The 23,261-nt window shown below is 47.1% G+C and overlaps 8 protein-coding genes across 8 annotated transcripts; 1 reads left to right on the top strand and 7 right to left on the bottom strand.

Moving 5' to 3' along the window:
• Positions 1–4,636: 4,636 nt before the first annotated feature.
• Positions 4,637–5,780, bottom strand: AO090206000127 (uncharacterized protein; the record flags this gene model as incomplete). The annotated part of the gene is made up of 2 exons (XM_023233242.1): positions 4,637–4,697; positions 5,368–5,780. 2 exons carry the CDS (start codon positions 5,778–5,780, stop codon positions 4,637–4,639), a joined length of 474 nt encoding a protein of 157 aa, XP_023093767.1.
• A 3,004-nt stretch (positions 5,781–8,784) lies between these two features.
• On the top strand, positions 8,785–12,204 carry AO090206000126 (uncharacterized protein; the record flags this gene model as incomplete). Its single annotated transcript, XM_023233241.1, has 3 exons — positions 8,785–8,988; positions 9,328–10,673; positions 12,177–12,204. 3 exons carry the CDS (start codon positions 8,785–8,787, stop codon positions 12,202–12,204), a joined length of 1,578 nt encoding a protein of 525 aa, XP_023093766.1.
• Positions 12,205–12,832: 628 nt separating this feature from the next.
• On the bottom strand, positions 12,833–13,333 carry AO090206000125 (pyrroline-5-carboxylate reductase family protein; the record flags this gene model as incomplete). Its single annotated transcript, XM_001826564.3, has 1 exon — positions 12,833–13,333. One exon carries the CDS (start codon positions 13,331–13,333, stop codon positions 12,833–12,835), a length of 501 nt encoding a protein of 166 aa, XP_001826616.3.
• A 509-nt stretch (positions 13,334–13,842) lies between these two features.
• On the bottom strand, positions 13,843–14,788 carry AO090206000124 (pyrroline-5-carboxylate reductase family protein; the record flags this gene model as incomplete). Its single annotated transcript, XM_001826563.1, has 2 exons — positions 13,843–14,678; positions 14,746–14,788. 2 exons carry the CDS (start codon positions 14,786–14,788, stop codon positions 13,843–13,845), a joined length of 879 nt encoding a protein of 292 aa, XP_001826615.1.
• Positions 14,789–15,375: 587 nt separating this feature from the next.
• On the bottom strand, positions 15,376–16,473 carry AO090206000123 (uncharacterized protein; the record flags this gene model as incomplete). The annotated part of the gene is made up of 2 exons (XM_023233240.1): positions 15,376–15,769; positions 15,908–16,473. The coding sequence occupies 2 exons, from the start codon at positions 16,471–16,473 to the stop codon at positions 15,376–15,378; spliced, it is 960 nt and encodes a 319-aa protein (XP_023093765.1).
• A 245-nt stretch (positions 16,474–16,718) lies between these two features.
• On the bottom strand, positions 16,719–17,114 carry AO090206000122 (uncharacterized protein; the record flags this gene model as incomplete). The annotated part of the gene is made up of 1 exon (XM_023233238.1): positions 16,719–17,114. The coding sequence occupies one exon, from the start codon at positions 17,112–17,114 to the stop codon at positions 16,719–16,721; it is 396 nt and encodes a 131-aa protein (XP_023093764.1).
• Positions 17,115–17,983: 869 nt separating this feature from the next.
• On the bottom strand, positions 17,984–19,733 carry AO090206000121 (uncharacterized protein; the record flags this gene model as incomplete). The annotated part of the gene is made up of 4 exons (XM_023233237.1): positions 17,984–18,448; positions 18,491–18,588; positions 18,615–19,614; positions 19,692–19,733. 4 exons carry the CDS (start codon positions 19,731–19,733, stop codon positions 17,984–17,986), a joined length of 1,605 nt encoding a protein of 534 aa, XP_023093763.1.
• Positions 19,734–19,769: 36 nt separating this feature from the next.
• AO090206000120 (uncharacterized protein) lies at positions 19,770–20,180 on the bottom strand (the record flags this gene model as incomplete). Its single annotated transcript, XM_023233236.1, has 1 exon — positions 19,770–20,180. One exon carries the CDS (start codon positions 20,178–20,180, stop codon positions 19,770–19,772), a length of 411 nt encoding a protein of 136 aa, XP_023093762.1.
• Positions 20,181–23,261: the final 3,081 nt, after the last annotated feature.

Here is a 23,261-nt window from a genome sequence, read left to right as displayed (position 1 = left end):
ACCGCCGCTGGTGTCACGTGGGGTCGAATGAAATCCGCAATCCTTGTACGGATGAGCAATACAGGTGACGAAGCCCAATAAAATCTTGGCGCTTGGACCGGGGTCAAGATAAGTGGTGACCAGCTAGTCCGTCTGCATCTCATCGTTCTGAGGATCTTGATTCGCTGACAAAGCACCAGTTGATACAACTGAAGCTCGGATGGTTTATAGGTGTAAAACAACCTGTATTTATGGTCTTTTGTTTTATCCAGCTTGGTCTGGGCACCTCTGACGCTGGATGACGATGGCAATACGTTGACTCTTCCCGGAATAATAGCTACCTCTTGGATTTATAGGCTGGATCTTTCGGTGAGTCGGCTATGAATTGCTTCTAGCATTGCAGGTGTGATGCATGAAGTGATAATGGATGGGTCGGGCGGGGTAGGATGCGGGCAGGATACTGGGGCTGCTTGCGCTCGTACTAATTTTATATGGCAGGTGGACCTAAGGAGCAGTGATGCACGATCCGCATCAGGTCGACTATAACAGTACTTGACTATGCGCCCTATATTTCATACGGGTACCCTTTTTTACCATCCAAAATTAGAACGAGCTTGAAATTGGAATTTAACTGGTACATAGAGTGTACACGAACATTACTAATCTGAACGATCACCGAGAACAAAAACGATCAGTAAAGTTGAAAGCTTTTCGAAGGTTAAAGCCTCTTTTTACTGAAATCGGACAGTCAAATTTTATATTTAGTCTCATAGCCCTTCTTTGTCAACCTATAGCAAAAACAACCAACAGAGGTGGAGCTAGGTGGCAGTATTATTTTTGAGGCTTAGAAACAAGATCAGGTGATCTCCATATCACAACGGTGTCATCCCAGAAGAGAGAAAAAAACCCAACAGCCTAAAACTGGCCTCATTCTAGACCAGCATTTCATTTCAAGTCCCTAATTTGTATCATTTAAGGAATAACTAAATCCTGAATCCTCCCTTGAAGGTGTGAACAGTATCCCTCCATTATCATTATCTTAAAATGGTGGTTTGTGTCTTCTTTCAATGGGGGTCGTTGTAAATTTTGAGGTAATGTTTATACTAAGCTCAACTGGACTGCAAACTGAGGTACCAGATCGCTGCAAATTCGAACATACTGTCTGTAAGAGTGATGAAAGATCAACTAGATCTTTTCAAGCTTTAGATCTAAGAATCAGTAAGTGCATGTATGGTAACATTAATGATCTGAAATTTTGAACTCTAATATATCTCTGAATTGCTAATTCCACATGATGGTACCGCGGTGAGACGGGAAACCAATATATTTGACCCAGACGGAGAGGTCAATATAATTCTGCAATGCCCGGAATATCACTTTGCACCGTGGAACGATCATGAGGAACCGCCTACTCAAGGGCCTCCTGCTGAAGAGCCTCCTGTTGAGGAACCCGTCATATTCAAAGAGCAGCTTGAAGAGGTATGTACCAGTATTGTCCTTTATAACAAATGGCAAAAGGGTGGTAATGAACAAACCAAGCTTACCATACCTAAATCGTAAAATAAGGAACACGTGAAAACCCAGGTTTTTAGTATCCAAACATCGGCAAAACACTTGATTCTGGCCTCGCCTGTGTTCCAGAAAGCACTTACTGAGGGCTGGAAAGAAGGTTTTCATCTAGTTGAGAAGGGCGCCGTTGAGAATACTAACAGCGGCTGGGATCTTGACGCTTTCTTAATTTTAATGAATATTTTTCACTGTCGGCCCCAAATCTTACCTCGGGAAATAAGTCTGGAACTGCTTGCTAAAGTTGCTATACTAGCAGACTACTACCAGTGCCAAACTTTAGTTCAATATTTCGCAGACAGGTGGATCAAAAGCTTGAGAGTTAAACTTCGCACGACATATTCCCGCGATTCGATGCTCTGGGTATAGGTATCATAGGCCTTCAGGCAATCATATGAATTTGGAAAATGTATATTACTTGCTATTTTACAGAGTAGCAATCGCATAACAAATCTTGGGTCGCCAATTCCAGAACAAGTAATAGGTAAGGCCCAGGTATTCTAATCTGGGAAAATATAATAACAATCGCCTAGACAAAATGAACTTGCGCAGATATGATGTAATTACTCTTACATTTTCCTCATTCGCCAAGTTACGAGATGCTTTCCTAGATGGAAGCCGTGGGTGCACCTTTGAGTGTAGTTCCCTCATGTTCGGAGCTCTTACAAAGCAAATGCACTCAAATGGTCTACTCTATCCACAACCTGAAGCTCCCTTCATAGGTCTGAATTATAAGGGACTGGTAGAGACCGCGCGCGCCATAAAATCGCCAAAGTGGCTCTCCCACTACCGTGCCTGTTAAACCTCATCTTTTTCCTCCTTGATAGTTATACAGGAAAGTACGCTCAAAGGACTGGACTTATTTTTTTTCCCTACGACATTTTCCTATACTTCGAAATTATGTTCTCTTAAGGATTGCTGGGAGTGGCCAGCAGCTTTTGGAGGCTAGTATATTCTTAGTTTAAAGGACTAAAATACATTGTATTTATTCAAACAAACATGCCTTCTTCTAAATAAAATAAAAGTCCATTCAGCTCTCTGTTAATCAGTAAAAACTGGAAGCTAAGTAGTAATACTTTGAACTGATATAAAATAATCTATATTTTTACAGTATTGTAAGCGCTCTGCCGGAGTACTACTATCTATCGGCGGTAGGCCAACGGGCTTCAGGAAGGCAGTACTAGAAGGCTAGAGGTTATTCAGATTTGTATGGCAGTTTCCCTACTAAGTGTAACAGAACGAATCGCTTGAGGACCGGAATCCTCTGCGCGATTCTGATATAGATACATTTATGCGTTAGGTAACCCAGAGGCCCGCCGGCGGCTCGCTTACGCAGGACATAGTTGCCTGATGCAACCACCGTTACAACTATCCCCTCCCCGGAAAAACAAACCGTTCCGGTTCATGCCTGAGTTTTGAGGCGCTCAACACCTCGCTTCGATAGGCCGCGCAAACACAGAAACGCGCCTTTATGCAAAAATGCTTAACAATAGGATTGTAGGGGTCCAACACATTGCTTCACAATAGTCCTGAATAGTCGGAATACTGACGGGACGCTTTCGGGATAGTGTCGTAGTGTCCTTTATTCCTATAAATTGTAACGTTTCTCGTAGTCATATTCACCTCTTCAGATCACTTTGAAAGTGCAGATTGCGAGGTAAGTTTGGCTTCCCTTTCCGTAGGGGTGCCGCCAGGGTTGCGAATTAACGGCGTCTCTGTTGTTTTGAAGATGGTCAAACGTAACGCCGTTCATGGACTTGCCAAAGCCTCTCGGGAGGTAAAGCGGGCCCGATTGGCCCAGCAGGACCCTGTGAGTACTCCTTTCTGAATAGCCTCATCTTTCGGGGAGCCGTCGGTACGCCTTCGCAGGGGAAATAGAGCTAATATACTTATTAGCCCCCCGTGCCCCCCTTGGCGCCCCCTCCTCCGTCTCCTGCCCCGTTAGGCCCTCCTCTTTCGGAGGTAAGTATTCCTCATTTTGGCAGGGTGTATCCTGGCTGATTCCGGTGGTTTAGGATACGTTGCCCCGGCCCCCTTATGGGGATCTTGATGATCTCCTGCCTCTGGCCCCTGGGGGGGACTCTCCTTTGCCCCCCCGGGGGTCACCTTCGCCGCCGCCGCGGTCTCCGTCACCTCCCCCTCGGGGGTCGTCTCCGGCGCCTCCCAGTTCTCCCCCGGTAAGTAAGCAATCTGATTCCGAGTGCGGCGCGATGGGGTGACGCTGACGGTTTATAGGTGCCCTGTAGGCGCTGCGCCAAGTCGTTGTTCGTTGGCACTTCTGTTGGTGTTGAGGGACCCTTGGAGTGCGTGTCTCGGGGTGCCGGGCGGCCCTGCGTGCGGTGTGCGCGTCTTAAGAAGCCGTGTCTTCCGCTGCCGGGACCCGCGCGGGCCGAGGTCGCTCGTCTGCAGGCCCTGCCGCCGAGTCAAGAGGCCGTGAAGGCCACGGATGACCTGACCAAGCATATCGAGGAGGCTACCAACCGCCTCGGTAAGCTGAACAAGGTCCATCCGTGTCTAGCGGCGTTGCGGGACATAAACCGCAATCTATTCCGTCTGGTAAACGTCCAGCGGGAGCTCGGCGGTATGGAGCCTCTTCCTGAGGGCGATCTGGTGGACTGGGAGAGTTTGTGGTAGTTCGTTTGTTTGTTTTTCTGTTTGTTTGTTTGGGGTCCGCTGGCGGGCACCCTGCGTTGTGCCTTCGGGCTGTTTTTCTGTTTTTTCTTTTCTTAACTTAATGAAGTTGTTTTACCCTTTTTGCAGAAGTATTCTTGTTGACGTTACGGGTATAGTGGCTCAAGACATTCTCATTAAACCTCAAAACCCTGTGGGTAAAAGAGAAAGAGTAATACCGCGGCATAATTCGGAGGCATATCAAAATCCTATAGAAAAAAGATCATGCTCTCCTTCGTGACCGACGGGGTGCCTCCGGCACCTCGCTAGCTTTCCGGTAAGCCGCAATAGCTTTAGCAGCGTTCTTAAGATTTTCTTCCGGTTCCTACGAGTTCTTATATCTCGGCCACCCATCAGACATTTGTCCGAGAAATGCCCTTAAGCTAGGTTTGGTAAATCTTTACTTGCTAGTATTAGACCCTCAAATGTTGACACCACCACCGGGGTTGAGAGGGCGGCAGAGGTGCAATTCTCGAATATACCTGTGCGGGAGTTGTCCCTCAGCTCAGATGCCTTGGAGTAGATTTCCATGCACTGGTAGGCGGTTTGCCAGTCATTCTGCAGCCCTTTAAGTTCCAAGGTGTCTTGCTCAGATATCATAGCTGCTTTTGACTTCACCAGTAACCGGTCCGTAAGGTCTTGCATATGCTTTTCCAATTGAGCGATTGTGCCGGCCAGGTTCTTTTTACAGTTCTGTAAGCTCTTACCGGTGACTCGCTCTGGGTAAGTATCTGAACCCAATAGTCCTGCGTAACTGTTACTGCATTTGGTTGAGAGCTGACTCTGATTAATATGGTCGAAAAACTGGGTACATATTTGAAGACATTTCTCTGTGCTCATGTGCTCTTCCTTGGTTCGCCGCAGCTCCAAGGTATCCAAGTCCTCTGCGGTCACGGTTTGCCCAACGATACGCTGCAACTTGTCGTGGATAGTTTCCAGATGGGATTCAAGATCAGCCTTGGCAGTCTCTATAATATCTTTGTAGCTTTCAATAGCCTCGGCAGTGACAGAGCTTTTGTGGCTGGGAGTCAGGTTAGCCACGGGAGTTTCGAAAAAGTGAATAGAAGCGTAGCAAAGGGGACACAGCGCCGCGCAGGAGGGCAACCAAGGGAATTGGTTATAGTGATTATATACAAGATAACGGAGACTCACAGGTTTGCATTGGTAAGGGCATCACTGATAGTTAATTTGTATCCGGAAAGCATTCGTCTGAAACTATCGATATCATCCCCCAGGTACCGTAACTTGGCCCAGTCTCGGAAGCCGGTTCGGTTAGCGGACCGTGATAAGTATTTAATTATTTCCTGTTCAAACTCGCTGCACGCATTGCCACAGCGTCGTAATGGTAGTTCGAATATAGATAGATTCTCATCTGTTGTGGTATCTAATAGCTCTTGGAGCGGGGCGAGAACTCCGCTCAAGGACTCCAGCTCATCAATCAGGTCGCGTACGCGTTCTGTATGAGACCGGAAGATATTGACTGTCTCGTAAAGCGATAGGCTAGCCTTGAATGCAAAAGTCGCCAAAGCCGGTAGGCTAGAGGCTAGACCTATAGGTTCTGCCATTTTTTTTTTTTCTTTTTCTTCTTGGGTAGTGGGGAGTTGAGGTGGGCTAGCTTAATTCTTCAGAGTAAAAGAGAAGATAACTGAAAATTTAGATCGAAGATTTTTGCTGGGACAAAGCACAGAGGATGAAGCGGAGGTCTAATACTTTTTGTCTACAGTGGGGCCTGGTGACCGCCGGCAAGTGGTTATAACATGTTCGACGCACGCGTGCTCATATGTAGGTGGTGTACCGGGCTCGTATTGAGTTTGATAGTGAGGCTGTTATGAGGGAACAACTCTGTATCCAGCGACCTAATTGGCGCTGTGGGAGGGGAACAACGTGGATTGGCCGAATTTTTGCTAGCAGTTGCGGTTTGGCCAGGGTTTTAGGAGCGAAGAGAACAGACAGCCAGAAAAGGACCAGAAGAGGAGTAAACGCAAAACGTCCCTGTGTCGGATCATCGGAGGAATTGTTTGTATGGTAGGTCATTGGTAGAGATATCACCTTTTCCTATTGGTTCGGCTAATTTTAAAGGTCAATGTAGGTTATAAATATAGTAGTGGTGAGAATCAAGTGCTTATTCCGCGGAGCCTGAGACGCAGTATCACAAATGGCAGACCAGTTTTGGTTTGTCATATAATCCATTGGCAATATTTTCTTTTTCTTTTTCTTTTTCTTTTTTTTTTTGCGCTGAGGTCAAAGCTAGAGAAGTACCGCCACATGAGGACACAATTCTCTTGGCACCTAGGGCAGAACTATGATGCTGTTTGGATCAGAGGCAACCCTTAGGTCAATAGTGGTTCATACTGCTCCATGTATTCGTACCCGATCCTCTTGTTTACCGAAAAGGACCGTTTAGCTGCAGCGAAAGGGGGCCCACCAAAGGCGCTTAAAACTACGCGCAAGGCTGAAGGTAACAGCACCACAGTATCTGTTTTGACTCCACTACCACGATGCAGTAAAGATTCCCGCTGTTGAGAGGCTCTGAATTTTAGGAGCGGTTGTCAAGCCCCTAAACATCCTACTTCTAGGTTCGGCCGTGCCCTGGGGGAGGGGCAAGTAGGACTTAGTGATGTCGCTTGGAAATCTATTCCCTCTCTATCTCTAGAAGTGATTTTAGGCACATGAAGCCAGGGCTACCAATGTGAAACTAGTGAGAGACGCGCAATTTCCAGCCAAACAGATGTCTGCCAGGAGTTTCCCTTTATTTCTTGTTCGTATTCTTTAATACAGAAAGAAAAGAAAAGAAGTAGCCTTTCATTGACATAAACCGATACCATTGACATCCTCAATCCTTGTCCACATCTAAATCTTGCCGACTGACTAATCATGAAGATGTCGGTGGCATTTCATCCAAATTCGGAAGCGGGCATAGCAGGAACGCCCTCGAGAATTCTCTTGAAATAATTCTACAGCACTTTAGACTTCTAACATTTTTTTTTCTCTAATTACCATGTCTAGCAATGTGTCCGTCTCAGCCAGTTGATGGAACCTTGGGAGGTCATCTTGAGAGACGGGGTCCTTGCTTGGGTGCTGTTGAGACATATCACCTTCTCTGCTGTTATTGCATAATCTCACGACCATGCATGATTGGCTTTCGAACTGCGCCAGCCTCACAGTAACACGTATCAGATGACCCCTCATTGCCCTCAACTTCCAACCTCAATTTTCAACATGCCTTCAACAAATTCCATCCTGCTACTATAATACCTATTGTAGTATATTCTCTTTTTGCTTCAACTATACCCTACTTGATTTCTTCTCGCTGGGTTTTCACCTCTTGATTGTGTGTGACATAAAATGGTCTTCACACGCGATGACTATACGGTCGCATGGATCTGCGCCTTGCCGCTGGAAATGGCGGCCGCGAAGGCCATGCTGGACGAAGTTCACCCGCCGCTCCCCCAGCCAGAAACTGACCACAATGTCTACACACTTGGGAGTGTTAGCGGCCACAATGTAGTGGTGGCCCCCCTACCATCCGGTGTCTACGGAACGATATCTGCCTCCACTGTGGTATCGCACATGATTTCTACCTATTCAAAGATCCGATTCGGGTTGATGGTGGGTATTGGGGGCGGGGTCCCGAGTAAAAGTGCTGACATTCGCCTTGGTGACGTTGTGATCAGCAAGCCAACTGCCACTTCAACTGGTGTTATCCAATATGACTACGGCAAGACACTGCGCGACGGACGATTCCAGCACACGGGATCGCTCAACAAACCTCCTCCGGTGTTGCTGAAGGCTATGTCTCAATTAGAGAGTGATTCTATGACAGGAAAGACGCTGATTAGCAAAATCTTGTTTAATGTACTGGATGAATGTGAAGAGATGAGAGAACAGTTTTCGCGACCGAAAGACGACTGGCTGTTCCGATCGACATACAACCATGAGAATAGCGAATACAACTGTTCAGGATGTGATCAGACCCAGTTAGTAAACCGTCCAGAGCGGAGAACTGACGACCCTTATTTTCATTATGGCTTAATTGCTTCCGGAGATCAGGTCATGAAGGATGCCAAAACTCGAGATTCTATTGCTCAGGATCTAGACATACTCTGTTTTGAAATGGAGGCCGCTGGTCTCATGGACGAACTCCCATCACTTGCTATTCGAGGTATCTGTGACTACTGCGATTCCCACAAGAATAAGCAGTGGCAAGGATATGCCGCTCTTGCTGCTGCTGCCTACGCGAAAGCTCTCTTGTTAAAGGTTCCCATTTACTGCCGCAAGAACGAATCACAGAAATGTGGGGAATCAGTTTGGATGGTGCCTTTTAGAAAGAACCTGCGATTCGTAGGTCGGGAAGAAGAAATCACCAAGACTGAAGAATTTCTCATGCAACAGGACGGACCTGGTAAAGTTGCTATCTGCGGATTAGGCGGGGTTGGGAAGACCCAGATTGCACTTGAACTGGCATACCGCATACGAAAACGAGACCCCGAGTACTCGATTTTCTGGGTCACATGTACCAGCTACGAGAGTGTGGAACAAGCCTACATAAGCATTGCCTCAAAGCTAGGAATGTCTGGCGTAAAGCCGGCCGAGGTAAAAGAAAAAGTCAAGGCTTATCTCAGCCAGGAGAGTGCTGGGAAGTGGCTTCTGGTTTTTGATAACGCAGATGATATGGAGATGTGGAGCAAGGATAACACCAATTCCCCAACACTAACGGATTTCCTGCCTCAATGTGAGCAGGGCCATATTCTCTTCACCACACGCAGCCGGAAGGTAGCTATGAAACTAGCGTCTCCCTATGTGATAACAATCTCTAAGCCAGATATAGAGATTGCTGTCAAAATTTTACAAAACTCACTGGTTGAAAAAACCTTACTTAGTGATCGCGGTACAGCGACTACTCTTCTTGAGCAGTTGGCCTTTCTTCCACTAGCGATTACCCAAGCAGCAGCGTATATCAATGAAAATAGTATTGGTCTCTCTGACTATCTTATGCTTTTGAAGGACCAGGAGCCAGGTGTCATTGAATTGCTCAGTGAAAACTTTGGGGATGAAGGGCGATATAAAGAAACCCAGAATCCTGTGGCTTTGACCTGGTTCGTCTCCTTTCAGCAGATTCAGCGATCAAATAAACTCGCGGCGGACTATCTATCATTCATGGCCTGTATCAATCCTCGAGGTATTCCACAGTCCTTGCTTCCTCAGCCGAACTCAATTAAGAAAAAGATTGATGCTATCGGCCTCCTCAAGGCGTTCTCCTTTGTTAGTGAGGGGGGTGGGGATGGTTCTCTAAATCTACACAGACTAGTTCATCTTGCAACTCGGAACTGGATGCGAAAGAGCCAACAGTTTAGCCTGCAAATATTGAAAACTGCAGACCATCTGAGCGAAACTTTCCCGAACGATGACCATATCCATCGGAAGGTGTGGCGAGAATATATGCCGCATGCACTTTCACTAATTGCAGAAGCTGACTTCCAGAAGGAGCAGGAGAATTACATTAATTTCATTAATAATATCGGGATGTGTTTGTATAGTGACGGGCGATGGAAGGAAGCAGAAAGATTACAGGTACAGGTACTGGAGCTCCGCAAGCAAGTCCTGGGTCCAGAGCATCCAGATACTCTAACCAGTATAGCCAACCTGGCATTAACATATAGAAATCAAGGACGATGGAAAGAAGCAGAAAGATTACAGGTACAGGTACTGGAGCTCCGCAAGCAAGTCCTGGGTCCAGAGCATCCAGATACTCTAACCAGTATAGCCAACCTGGCATCAACATACTGGACCCAGGGACGATGGAAAGAAGCAGAAGAACTGGAAAAACAGGTACTGAAGCTCCGCAAGCAAGTCCTGGGCCCAGAGCATCCAGATACTTTAACCAGTATAGCCAACCTGGCATTAACATATAGAAATCAAGGACGATGGAAAGAAGCAGAAAGATTACAGGTACAGGTACTGGAGCTCCGCAAGCAAGTCCTGGGTCCAGAGCATCCAGATACTCTAACCAGTATAGCCAACCTAGCATCAACATACTGGAACCAGGGACAATGGAAAGAAGCAGAAGAACTGGAGATACAGGTACTGAAGCTCCGCAAGCAAGTCCTGGGCCCAGAGCATCCAGATACTCTAACCAGTATAGCCGACCTGGCATCAACATACTGGAACCAGGGACAATGGAGAGAAGCAGAAGAACTGGAGATACAGGTACTAGAGCTCCGCAAGCAAGTCCTGGGCCCAGAGCATCCAGATACTCTAACCAGTATAGCCGACCTGGCATCAACATACTGGAACCAGGGACAATGGAGAGAAGCAGAAGAACTGGAGATACAGGAGATGGAGCTCAGCAAGCAAGTCCTGGGCCCAGAGCATCCAGAGACTCTGACCAGCATGAACAACCTGGCCTATACATGGAAACTACTAGGAAAGGTCCAAGATGCCTTAGCTCTGATGGAAAAGTGTGTAGAGCTCCGCCGTAACTTGTTAGGCCCAGATCATCCACATGCCATATCCTCCTCTAACGCACTTAGAGACTGGGAAAGAGCAGTGAATCCCCTATCAAAGATGGAAACATCAGCGGCAACCTCTTCTGCCTTGCCTATCCATAATGGTCCTCCCAAGCAGATGCAATCAAACTCTGAACCTGTTACAGCCAGCAAAAGACGGACTTTCGAAAGGGTTTTCGGGAGACTATTCGGGGGACAATGACCTACATTAAGCCTTTTACTGCGGCTAGATTAAACATGTACTTAACATGGTTTATGTATCCATCAGGTCGTAAATAAGCATAATCATGTGTATCTCTGATGCCGACAATATTGGGCGGTTATATAACATAAAAAATGTTCTCTTTCCTTTTTAAATATCATTCCGGGAATGAGAGCCCGGCATGTATGATACTCATATGCTAAACGTGGTTGTAATAGTAAGGAATAGTCGAACTTTATATTGGATTCTTGACCCTTGGCATGGAGATGAATTGGAATGATCATATAATGTCATGCCAAGAGGGTGAACGCTTCCACCACTCACTCTTCCTCTGTAATGGCCTTACCAGGCAATGTTAGATTGCGGTACTCTAATCTTGGGAATGAGCTCCCAAGAAAATGAAATAGCGATTTAGACGGAAGCCTTTTCAGATGTCACTGTAAATAACATGGCTTAGCGTCTGAAAAGATTGCACGTGGGCCAAATAATTATGATGAAAGATTGACGAACAGCGCACAACATAACAAATCAGTTTTAGAGGAAATCAACAAAAGCTTTAAGTAATACTGAAGACATTAAAGGGTTCTCCAACAAAAGTTGCTCAAACTCCTCGTTTTGTATAGAATATTTAATGTATGAAGTCACGTAGTACAGCATTACCTCCTGGATCTCCCTATACATCACGCCCTCCTCCTAGAAGGAATATCGTAGCATCTGTATGACTTCTCTCTGTCGTACTTGGTGCTGTGGAAAATTATGCAACACATGTAGCACCTTGTAAATAGATATATCGCGTAGTTCCCTAAGAGCGTATTTCCCCGCAGAGACATGAAGACAAGCGTGAGCAAGCAGTATATTGCTGTAGTCTGTCAGATAGTCGTAGTAATGACCAACTCCGGGAAGGCTAGGATATGGCCGAAGCTTGCCAACTAGCTCAGTGGATATTTTTACGTCTGACGAAGGGAGACCGTCTCCAAGTCCTACCCGTGGTTAAAATCGTACCGATTGGGATATATTTGTACTTCCTGATACTAGATTCTAGATATTGTAAGAGGTTAATCGGTGAGTCATCCCAGACGTGCAATGCTATATTCGACCGTTGTTGTACAAAAGGCTCTGGCTCAATATACATTATACCTGGCATCCTGTGCATGATCAATCCGGCCTGAAAAAGAGGTCGGCTGATCAAATAGTCCTGTTTTCAACTAGAAATATATGCTGGAAGGAGGTTATCCTGTTTTTTTAAGTAGAAGGAAGAACAAGAATCAGCTTCTTTATTAGATTCTGCCATAATTAGAATATCAGATATCGATATCCCGAACTGCTCTTGTATCCTTACCTCACCGACAGACCCTCTTACCCTGAATAGTAGATCCTTGGTTACATATATAAACACTGGATATCTTTTATTTAAGAGGATGTCCCTTCCCTATCACATGTCTTTACTCTTGCTTCGTGAACGATGAATTATATAGCCGGATACACAGAGATGTTCAGCTTATTGAAAAGCAAGAACCTTCATAACTCATATTATAATCTTATTGCTAAAATTCAAAGTCATTGACTATGACTGCTCAACCTTTTGCCTTCGTAATAGCTGCAGAGAGCGAAGACTCAAGAAGAGCCGGCAGCTGGCTGTCTCTGAGGTCTAATATCGCCTGCCCGGTTATGCTTCCCGGTGCAGATAATGAATGCTCCAATTTCTGAGGACTGGCTCCGGACAAGACCATGCTCACCGTTCCTCGAATGCATTGGGAGGCTATGGCAATGGCGTTCTCCATTGGAATACCCTCAACAATAGCCTTTCGCGTTATGGTTTGCATTGCCACGGTTGTGAGCGCGTTGCAAAATGCACTCATACCTGTTGCGGTGTCAAAATAATCATGCGAGACTTCGAAAACCTTCCCCACTAAATTGAACATCCACATCGCCAATTCCATTGCCTCTTTCTCACAGGGCTACTGAGATCGCCGATGAGAGTCGCTGATTCGTGAACCTCGGTTCCTATAGTCGGCATTGCACGAACGAGTCGGATGTCATTCGTCGCGAGACCATCGGCCTTGTCATTGCCATCGATTAATCGTTTGAGTTCATCTCGAGGCGTCCTCGCGAGAATGCTGATGATAATTTTGCCTCTCAAGGCTTGTCGCATTTCGGTTGCCCCAAGGACTTCATGTACCTGTTCTGGGGGAAAGGCAAAAAGAACTGCGTCTGCATTCTTCACTGCATTGATATTTTGACCGGAGATGAAGTTCACCGGAGCTAGACTGCTGTGGAAGAGGTCTCGAAGCCGCGCTTCGGATTCTTTACGCCTGAGAGCAACAGTGATCTCGGAAACAGGACTGCCAGGTTTCGCCACACATGGAAGTAAACCTCCAAGTAGGGCTTTACCGATATGGCCCAAAACCATTTTCAAATCACCATTCTAGCCCCAGTAATGGCGGGGAAAGGAATAACAGAGACAGCTTACCGCAGCCGAGAAACGCCAGATGAACAGGCTTTTGGACGATCGACATTGTATAGTAATATGAATAAGCCAGGTAAGGAAAAGGTATTTGGGTATGAGATGGAGGTAAAGGTTTGAATGCGATAAGGTCGGGTTTGACATTGGTTGGGGTGGGTTGGCTCCTTTTATATATCATTGAAAGAATCTCGGCAGTCGGAAGACCCTCCGACACTAATCGAGGCCGATAAAATAGTTTCAACCTTTATATATTAGAGGATGAGTTGAATGCAGAGGCTAGTTGATATGATGCAAGTCACCTACGTAGCCAGGATTCACAGTGCAACCTCAATTCCTTGAGGTCTTACATGATTACAGCTTGGTAAAAGCCGGTTAGAGCGCTGTCGTAAAAAGCTAAACTAGTTCTGCCGATGGAGCCAAGATACAATTCGGTCTAGCTAACAAATACCAAGCTTTCAAGACAATGACATGTGTTTAGATTTCTCCGCTGCCGCCATGATGGCGGTCGTGAACGCCGCCCGAACTCCCAACTTTTCCAACTCCAGGAGCGCTCGGATAGAGCAACCTCCGGGAGAGGCAATCTTCTCTCGGAGAACACTTACGTGATCTCCAGCAGGTACCAGCTTCATCATCCCAATCGCACTGTTTACCACCAGGTTTTGCACGTCAGGTCTCTTCACACCCTCCGCAACGGCAGCATCCAGTAGCCCATCGATCGCGAGGAGAAGCAGGGAGCCGGCACAACCAACTGAAACGGCACAGATATCAAAAGAGCTTTCGGGGATTCTATGAGCCTCCCCAACTTGACTAAAGACCCAGGACGCAATCTCCAAATTCTCCTTGGTTGTGCCGGAGCCAGCAGTGTACAATGTCACAGCCTCTCGGATCTTGGCCGCCATATTGGGCATTGCACGCACGCATTGAAGCGCGCTTTCATTGTCTGGGGCAGAGTCTTCACCGAGGGCTAGGATATTCAACGCTTTAGTAGTGATACCTGCCATGATACTGAGGACTAGTTTCCCTTGCAAAATATCTCTGAATCCTAGTGCGGCAAAGACATCTGCTCTCTTGACAGGATTCATAGCCAACAATACCACATCAGCTTCCCACACTGCGCGGACATTTCTTTCCTGGGTAAGGACCGTGAGTCGTGACGAATGTTGAGATAGGGCATTTTCAACCCGCCGCTTTGAAGATTCGGTTCCAACAGTGGCGGTAAGATGGTGGACTTCGAGGTCAGTCCTTTCTTTTGGACTGAGAATACCGGCAGCAATGGCAGTTCCCAGCGTTCCTGCTCCGCAACGGCGTTAATACTGTCTGTGTACTTGAAAAGGTGGCTATAATAGCAAATTCCTTACCGCAGCCGATGACGGCAATTGTTAATTGAGTGTGAATTCCCATATTTCGATAGCAAGCACGTCCGAAGGTATTTACCACATTGACAAATTAGCGAATGCTCTCGAGAGTCAAGGGTGATTTATTAAACATACCCTGACGCTACTACCACCCTTGAGGGAACGTATTCATCACTTGCGACCATAGAACGGGTTCCTCGATCTCGGTCCGGCGAGGGTCGGAGGACAGATCCGATGATCACCTTTCCTGGTAATGCACTTGTGAGTTGGAGTTGTGGTAGCCTTGCGGAGTCATTCGGCTGCTGGCCGGCTGCCTTCCGGAAATGCGGACTCTTGGACGATAGCAATTTCTTATTGAAACCTCGGTGTTCTACATTAAGCCACGCACATATTCAGTAACACTCTACCCTCTAAAATATACTATCTATGCTACACATATCCCTATATCTGTATTTGTTACTGTGTGATTTAACGATGATGGCGAGTGCACTGACATATCTGAGACAGGTTTCAGGAAGATTTAAAGTAAAACCTGTCCTGCTTACCAGGCTCTACCGCTCTATATTTCGTCTGATTCAAATGTCAATGCTTTGTTGTGCTAGGGCCGAAAGTCTAGTCTGAAAACAAAAGTTTCTAGGAAAGCTTTGCCTCTCCTTTCATGTGTATCTCCCAGATCAATAGTCGTAACTTCGCTTGTAGCTTCCCAAAACCCTGTCCACGCGCACAAATCTTGGACACATCCTTCCGATTTTTATGCTGATTGGTAATCCCCCAAGTTATACCACTTGAAGCAACGCTTCCCATTTGCTGAAGGTCCATTTCATCTTTGTATACCTCTAGCATGACAAGGAAGTTTTCATAATCCTGCTCGGTTATCGATTCATTGCTGAAAACGAAGTTGAACTGGGCCTGTAAACCCAGTACCCGGAGGCTGGACCCGAGATGGGGTAGGGTATAAAAGTTTCCGCCGAAGGTGAGTGCATTTTCAGGCGTGAAGACAGCATGTGGACATCCAGGCGGCATGATTCTAGTTGGAGTCAGCAGATGGAGGTGAATTTAGGGTGGAGGTAGCTACAGGAGATCTCCAGGCATGATATCGACCTTGACCCAGCCGTCATAATATGCCTCTGGGGTTGAGCTTCCGAATTTTGCAAGGATCTCGTACTTTGCGGCGGTGAACCTGCGGGGTAGATACCAGGTCTTGCAGCCGGAGATGCCAACAATATATGTTAACTGCCCCGCCGTATCCACGTGGAGAGGTGATATCGAGTGTCTGCTGGATAGGAGAAAGAATTCATGGTCGGCATAGTCCCGCAGGACCTTCAACGGGCGGCTCTTCCCGGCAGATCCTGCCTTCCGTCGCTGTGCTAAGCGCAGCAGATCCACCTGGTTCACATGGACCGGGACACGGGAGAGGATCAGGTTGCGAATATCCAGGAAGTTTAGCGGCGGGCGAGTTTCTGGCGGCGCTGCAAAATGTCGGACAATCTCGTCCAGATATAGTTCGTCGTTCGTATCCTCCTCTGCATAGTTATGAGCTTCTAGCTTTTCAATACCCAACTGTCCAAGCTCCCTGAGGAAGTCTGAGATCGAACTGGGGATGCCATGAAGAGGATACCGTTCAGCAAAGTTTCGCCAGACTATAGGTTTCTCAAAGTCTCGCAGAAGAAGACTGTTCAATTGCTCATCGCTCATCACCCGTGTGATGCTGGCTTCGTCGGCTTGGCACATGGCATCAATGGAATGGAGGAATGTCCATATCTCTTGGACTTTCTCATTTGTGCTGGTGTTGGTTGGAATAATGGTACGGCTCAGGATATCAGTGGTGTCCGGTTGTATTGGGAATACTACAAAGATCAGTAGAGAGAGTAGGGGAAGGGTCCATCCCACCTACAATTCATTCTTGGTACATTCCTCTGGCTGACCTTTTTCCCGATTTCTTTCACGTCTATATGAGTTTAGCTTGGTTCAGTAGCCTACTCTTGTGCGTTACCCTGCATTATTCTTTCCTTCTGCTTGTCAAGACCTTTTAATATCCCACGAGCACTTTCTTCCAGATGTTCAGAGATAGGATAGATATCCTTCCAATGCCATATTCTCTTAATGCATTCATCAAAATCGTTTATTTGCTCGATGTGGGAGAATGTAAGGCTGGTAGCCACCAGAATCCAGATGTAGGCACTTAATTTCAGAATACATTGGAGACGATCTTGAACCTTCTTGTGGTCTTTGTTACCAGGTTTTCTGTAGGTATGGAAATATGTTTGTCGTATAAACAGATCATGCTTAGGTAGTAGCAGGAGCTTATCTTGCCCAAAACTAGTCCGCTGCCGACCTAAGGTATCACAAACATCATATGGTTTAAGTTTCATATTGAAAAGGATTTGGGTCGGTAGAAGTTTGCAGAAGCAGAGACTTGGCAGGAAGTAATGCGAAGTGACAAAAATGTGGATGAAAAGAGTCGGAAAGTGAGGGAAAGTGAGGTAAAGTAGCGGAAAGTCGAGGAAAGTTGGGGGAAGTTGGGGGAAGTTGGGGAACGTCAGAGGATTGGATCGCCCGAAGAGCACGTGACTAACTTATCTCGTGCAAATGACCCTCCCTGTCTATTGTATACTTTCACAGTTGATATCCTGAGTGTAACATTCCTCACCTTCCTGGTTAGTTTCTTCCTCAAATCGGCATCGGCGTTGGGCAATAATATTCAACTCAAACGATAGTTTTACGAGAAGACGGATTGAATCAAGCAGTCCTTTTCTCACCCTTTAGGCTTCAGACGTATTTGATAGATTGCTCCCAGAGCGGCGAGGATATACAGGACCATAACGTATGTAGGAACAGGAAGATGACAAGAATCATAATGAGTCCCGCTGGCTAAAGCAGGAATGTTATTGGGTCGCATTAGTTTACATAGTGGCCAAGTGTGTCGCTGGCAAGCCTTGGTAATAGAACTATATCCTGAATTTTCCCGATAATTTCCTCGGTGTATTCAGCTCAAAATTCATTCGAGATCAATATTATTCGTTACTTGTGTTCTATTTCCTACCCATAAGCATGTCAACGCACTTTGTCACTATTATATCTGATACTAAACTTCTCTAGTACGGAGCGCGAATAGTGTCTTGGTTCAAGCTTGGCTGGTACGTAGTGTGATAGTAATGCACAATGCTTTATTTGATTCATTCAATCTGAAAGCTCAGTGTTGAGACTCATCGTAATCTACTGAATTCCATTGATCCCCGATCTACTCTGGAACATGGCAGGCACTCAGGGTACTGCTGCTGCTGACATAGGTGTCTTTAACGCAACGAATACTCGAGAATCTAAGAAGAACATTCACCAAGTTTGCCTTGTCATTTGTGCCGCTGGACCTGGCTCCACCAAAGGGATGCGCGCCGATGATGGCGCCGGTACTCTTGTCGTTGATGCAAAACTTTCCAACCGAATCGCCCAGCTTCTCATCGGCAATTTTGACAGCCCTCCTATCACGGGCGAAGACAGAGCCTGCCAAAGCATACTCCGAGGTGCTGTCAATGAGCTCGCATACGTCCTCAAAGCCAGTTGGTGATGCATCATTGTATGTCTGAACGGCGAAGAGGGGTCCAAAGAGCTCCTTGGTCATTAAATCCGACTCCAGACCCTTGACAGTTGGTTTCATTTCAAAATGACAGGCTGGACAAAGAAACCCTTGCTGCCGTTTGTGTTGCCGCTGTAGATCAGTTCATGGCCGTCTTTCCTGGGCGCGCTGGACAAATTGTTCAAATCGCTGAAAAGCGGCCTCTGAGATCATAGGGCCTAACGGGTGATGAAGCTGTTTGACATCATCGCCGTGTGTCATCTTAGACGCTTCTCGCACGAGAGCCTTTTCGGATCACCTTGTTTCCATATGGTTTTCGGGACAAGTTCCAGGGTCAAAAGTGCAGTGCTTTGTCCCGTTTGCTTGTACACCGAACAAACTGCTTCGGACGCCAACCGTTCAACATCATCCTTGCAGGAGTCATGGATGAGATGAAAGTTCTTGCCGCCACTCTCCCCGACAATGCGTGGGAAATTCTTGTAAATGTTTGTTTTCGTACCAATCTGAGTACAGGGTGCTCGCAAGACAGCTGAAGAACCGGTATAATGTAGACCGGCGAAATGAGGACTGGCGATGGCTGGCTCAACAACTCGAGTGGGATCCTCGACGGGTAAAAACTGGATAACGCCTGTTGGTATACCCGCTTCCTCCATTATTTGGTACAGTAGGTAGTTCGACAAGACCGCCATGGGCGAGGGCTTCCAAAGGATGACATTTCCTAACAGAGCAGGCGTGAAAGCAATGTGTGCTCCCAACGCGGTAAAGTTGAAGGGTGAAATAGCGAGCACAAAGCCTTCTAGGGGTCTGTAGTCCAGCCGGCTCGATGACGAGTCAAGTTGCTTGGGGGGTTGCTGGTCATAAAGCTGGGCGCAAAAATAGACATGGAAATTCAGAGTATCGATGACTTCCGCAATACAGTCGCCCTCCGCCTGCCCACACGTCTTTCCTTGGCCGATCATGGATGCCGCCATCAGCTTCCACTGGTATTTGGGCGACTCGACAAGTTTTGCAGCCTTTTTGTAGATGGCACAACGGTCCTTGAATGACATGTTGGCCCAATGTTTTCTCGCCTCTAGGGCGCCTGGGATGGCCTTCGCCTTGATGGTCTCCGGGTCCACTTGATGGTACTCAGCCAAGGGGGCGCCATATCGATCCCAGGGGTTGACTTGTTTGCCCTTGTGGCCAGTGCGGATGCGTTTCCCGTTGATAATACTCGGGATCTCGGTGACGGTGCTTTCCATCTCGGCGAGGGCAGCTTTCAAGAGTTTCCTCTCATCTGAGCCAGGCTCGTAAGACAACTTGGAAACCAGTTTACGTTAGAACTAGTTCCTACCTAAAATCGACCTTTGGTGGTTGAGGGGAGGAAGGGACATACTCCACCAGCGTTCGCTGGCTCTGAATACTGTACTGCTGGCATTTTGGAACGTGAGCGCGACGTAGTCGAGATAGGATCCTAGTTCCAATGAATAGCCTGTTGGATGGTCATCAGATCGAGGTCCATGGGAACATCGCCCGGGGGGGACCAGAATCCAGGCATGACGCCACTGAGGCCATCAGTGTGTTGCCGAAGTATTGAGGATGCGACATTAAGCCTGACACTGTGCTCCCATAGATTTATCAGCACAGTGAGATGGTACCACCCCGGATTGAAAGACGGGTCATCATTCAATTGTGGCCGGTCTTTACCCTCAAAGTGATCTTTCCACTTAGATCTCCATGCTCTCAACTCCGTAGCCATGAGGTCCAGAAGACACGGTAGCATAATCGATGAGGCCCGTTGAACCAAACCACGTAATTTTGACTGGATACGCCGCAAATCAGCGCTGCAGCAGGCAACGAAGTCCGATGGCAATACATATTGCATTTTGAGCCAGGTATTTAGGTCACCAGGTACAGAGATATCTTCATCATTTTGACCTAGCGATGGCCTTCGCATGAAAAACAGGCTTTGTTATCTGTCCTGCCGGTATAATGCGAGCCATATTCTCCGTCGTCTCGCTACCTGCCGCCCATCACCATCACTTTGCTCCACGTCCAAATCATGGAGAATACGAAAGGCGTAACCACTGTGAAGATATGAGACGTCATCATCCGCATCCTTCCAGCAAACCAGCAAATAAAATGCTTGTATTGTCTCGATGGACCTGTCACCCTCCGCCAGAGTTCTGATAGCCAGGTTTCGAGCGAGACTACAAGGTCTGCTCTGTATGAAAGGATCTGTCGCCGAGACTATACATCCATCAATATAATTGGCGAATTTGGATGCGCAAAAGAGGATTGAGGCGAACAGAAAGGAGCTTCGCCGTTGAACATCGTCATGTGTGTCGACTTTAGGATCAAGGATATACTCCCATTTGGCATTCATGTGTATCATGAAGAATTCGAACAGCGCTTTCGATGCCGATGGGCTGATCATGCCTCCCTGAACCGGGTCCTTAATGGTCTGACCAAGCGTCATGGACGAGAGGTAGGTGGGCATTTTGACCACGCCAGCGGGCCAACGGTCATTATCATTCATATCCCGATGAGCATCAGTGTTTCAAGGATGGAGGAGCCATGAAAGCTTGAGCGAATAGGGTATCACTTGTGAATGCTCGAAAGATTCTGGCTCGGAATCACGCGCAGGACCATCATTCGCGCCGGGTCCAACACTGAATGCGGGGCTGTCTCCCGATGTGACAAAGCTGAACGGCGCGCCTCTCTTTCCCTTCAGCGTGGCCAATGCCGCGATGACCCTTGCACGGACTGCATTGGTGATGACTGGCTGTTGCCTCTGCAATAGCTGCGGTTGGCTATCAACAGAAATGGCTCTTTGGCTGTTTGAAGGCCGGGGCAGATGTACAGAACTAGGTTCCTTCTGTGACGAACTAGCTATATTTGTAGTTGATGTCACTTCATCCACGGACGGTCGATTGTCATCTTCGCCAGCCCTAGGCTTAGGTCTCGGACGCTGAGGATACGGCTGGGTCCTCACTCTAGCCCTCTTCGTTTGAGCAAAAACACACTCAAAATCGTTCGTGATACATCGGTCGCATCGGTCTCGGCGTTGTGAGATTAGACAGCGCACTTTCGCTTTCCGGGCATGCAAGCAGGCACTAGAACTGTCGCATCAGTGCTGTATGTACATACCTTTGATTGAGTAGCAGGAAATTCCGCTGGCACAAGCTAGAAGGAGAAAACTCACGCAGGAGCACGATGCAAGTCCGTCGGCATCGCAGTTGATGGTGCCATTGAGTAACTGTTGCCAGATTGAGTGGACGGGCCGACATAGATCGATGGATGGGAGAAGCAAAGTTCAAGAATTAAATCAAGATAAGCCAGCACGGGGTCCGTCGGAAGCGCCCTCCGACTTCCCCCCATCCTCCATTTAATCTCGGCCCGGCAGCTGCAAGAACCACCCCTCGTGCTACTATAAGATAGTTAGCAATATGAGACAGAGTATACCCTCAACTCAACTTTTGCACTCTTAACCCTCAGCTATATTCAATCGAGTTTTCAGGTTTCTTTTCTCCTTCCATCCACCAGAATGCCTGGCCGCCTCGAAGGAAAGATAGCCCTAGTTTCCAGGTCGACTCAAGGCTTCGGACGCGGAATTATGGAGACCTTCATTCGCGAGGGTGCAGTGGTCTTAGGCATGGATCTACAGGCTACCGACGGCCCTGTCGATGGCTACCCCGAACATCAGGCCTATCAAATTAAAGCCAACGTTGCCGGTAGGAAGTTGGCTGGAGCTGATATTCCGTTGTTCAGTCGAATGCCCTAGATCCCGTGAGGAAGGAAATGAAGTACTTAGGATGTCTCTGGAGGTAACTCAGTTATTTGAGAAATATATCTGTTGTAGGAGCTTGAGTCACAATGTGAATGTGTTGTCCCAGCAGAATGGTCCTAGAATCGTCAATCTTACTAGGACTACATCAATAGTCCTTACTATACAAATGACGCCTTCTTTCTCCGCCTGAGCTAGAACGCGTCAAAGGTCAGTAATCTCTAGAGACCCTGTTTTTCCACCTCTCCTGTCATCTCCATAAAGCCCGGTTCTTCAGGCCTGAGTTCAGATAGCATCATTGCCTAATGGTCTGAGCAATGTTTCATGTCACTTGCTATTCGCTTAAACCAGTAATCTCAGTATATGTAAGCCCAGGTTAGGTGCTACCTTGATTACTATACTCCTTTTCGCATAGTAAGTTAGTTAGTTGCTCTTTGTTAGTTTCAAGCAGCGATGCAAGACCACTGCCAATTGCTCGGAATATATCAAGATCTAGCTATCATCTTCACAAGAAACGCGTGCGGGTGGTCACGAATTGGGCCAGATATACTGGGATAAAACCGGCCGCAACGGCTTGTTCGCTGTTGTAGCGTACCATCCCTGATTCCTTACAATTACCGATATCAAAGAAACAAGTAACAGAATTATGGCAGTTCAATGTAAGCTTGGCGATATGGATCTTCCAGCTGTCGTGTTCGCCCAGCGCTATTCTCCACATCTTGGGAAGTCAAACTATCGGAATCTACTTACAATGGAGACTATCTAGGTGGCAATGACTATTTCCTCGCTAACTTGCCAACTTGCTGTTTATCCCACCCGGAAAGCATATTTCTGTCCTTCACAACGAACACAATCGCCGGGGATGGAGACCGAGCATAGCTAATCGGAGGTTGAGAACGAAGCGAATCAGACAGCAAACTTAACTCGTTCTACTAAGGGTAGATAGAGTCTGACTCCGCTATAGTACTCTAGTCTATAACACTCCCTCAGAAATCGGTCATGTCCGAATCCAGTCGGTGACAAGATCGGCTTTCAGTTGTTTATACTCTTCCACTCTCTCTAGCGTCACTCCTGGGACGCTAGTCTATCTCAAGATTAGCGGATTATGCGTGTATTTTTGGGACCGTATTTGTTAGATACAAATAGATTTCAAATACCATTGCTAATAATTTAAGTAAT

Source organism: Aspergillus oryzae, chromosome 7 (genome assembly GCF_000184455.2).
Source record: "Aspergillus oryzae RIB40 DNA, chromosome 7".
NCBI lineage: Eukaryota > Fungi > Ascomycota > Eurotiomycetes > Eurotiales > Aspergillaceae > Aspergillus > Aspergillus oryzae.
This window is presented reverse-complemented; position numbering and strand designations above follow the sequence as displayed.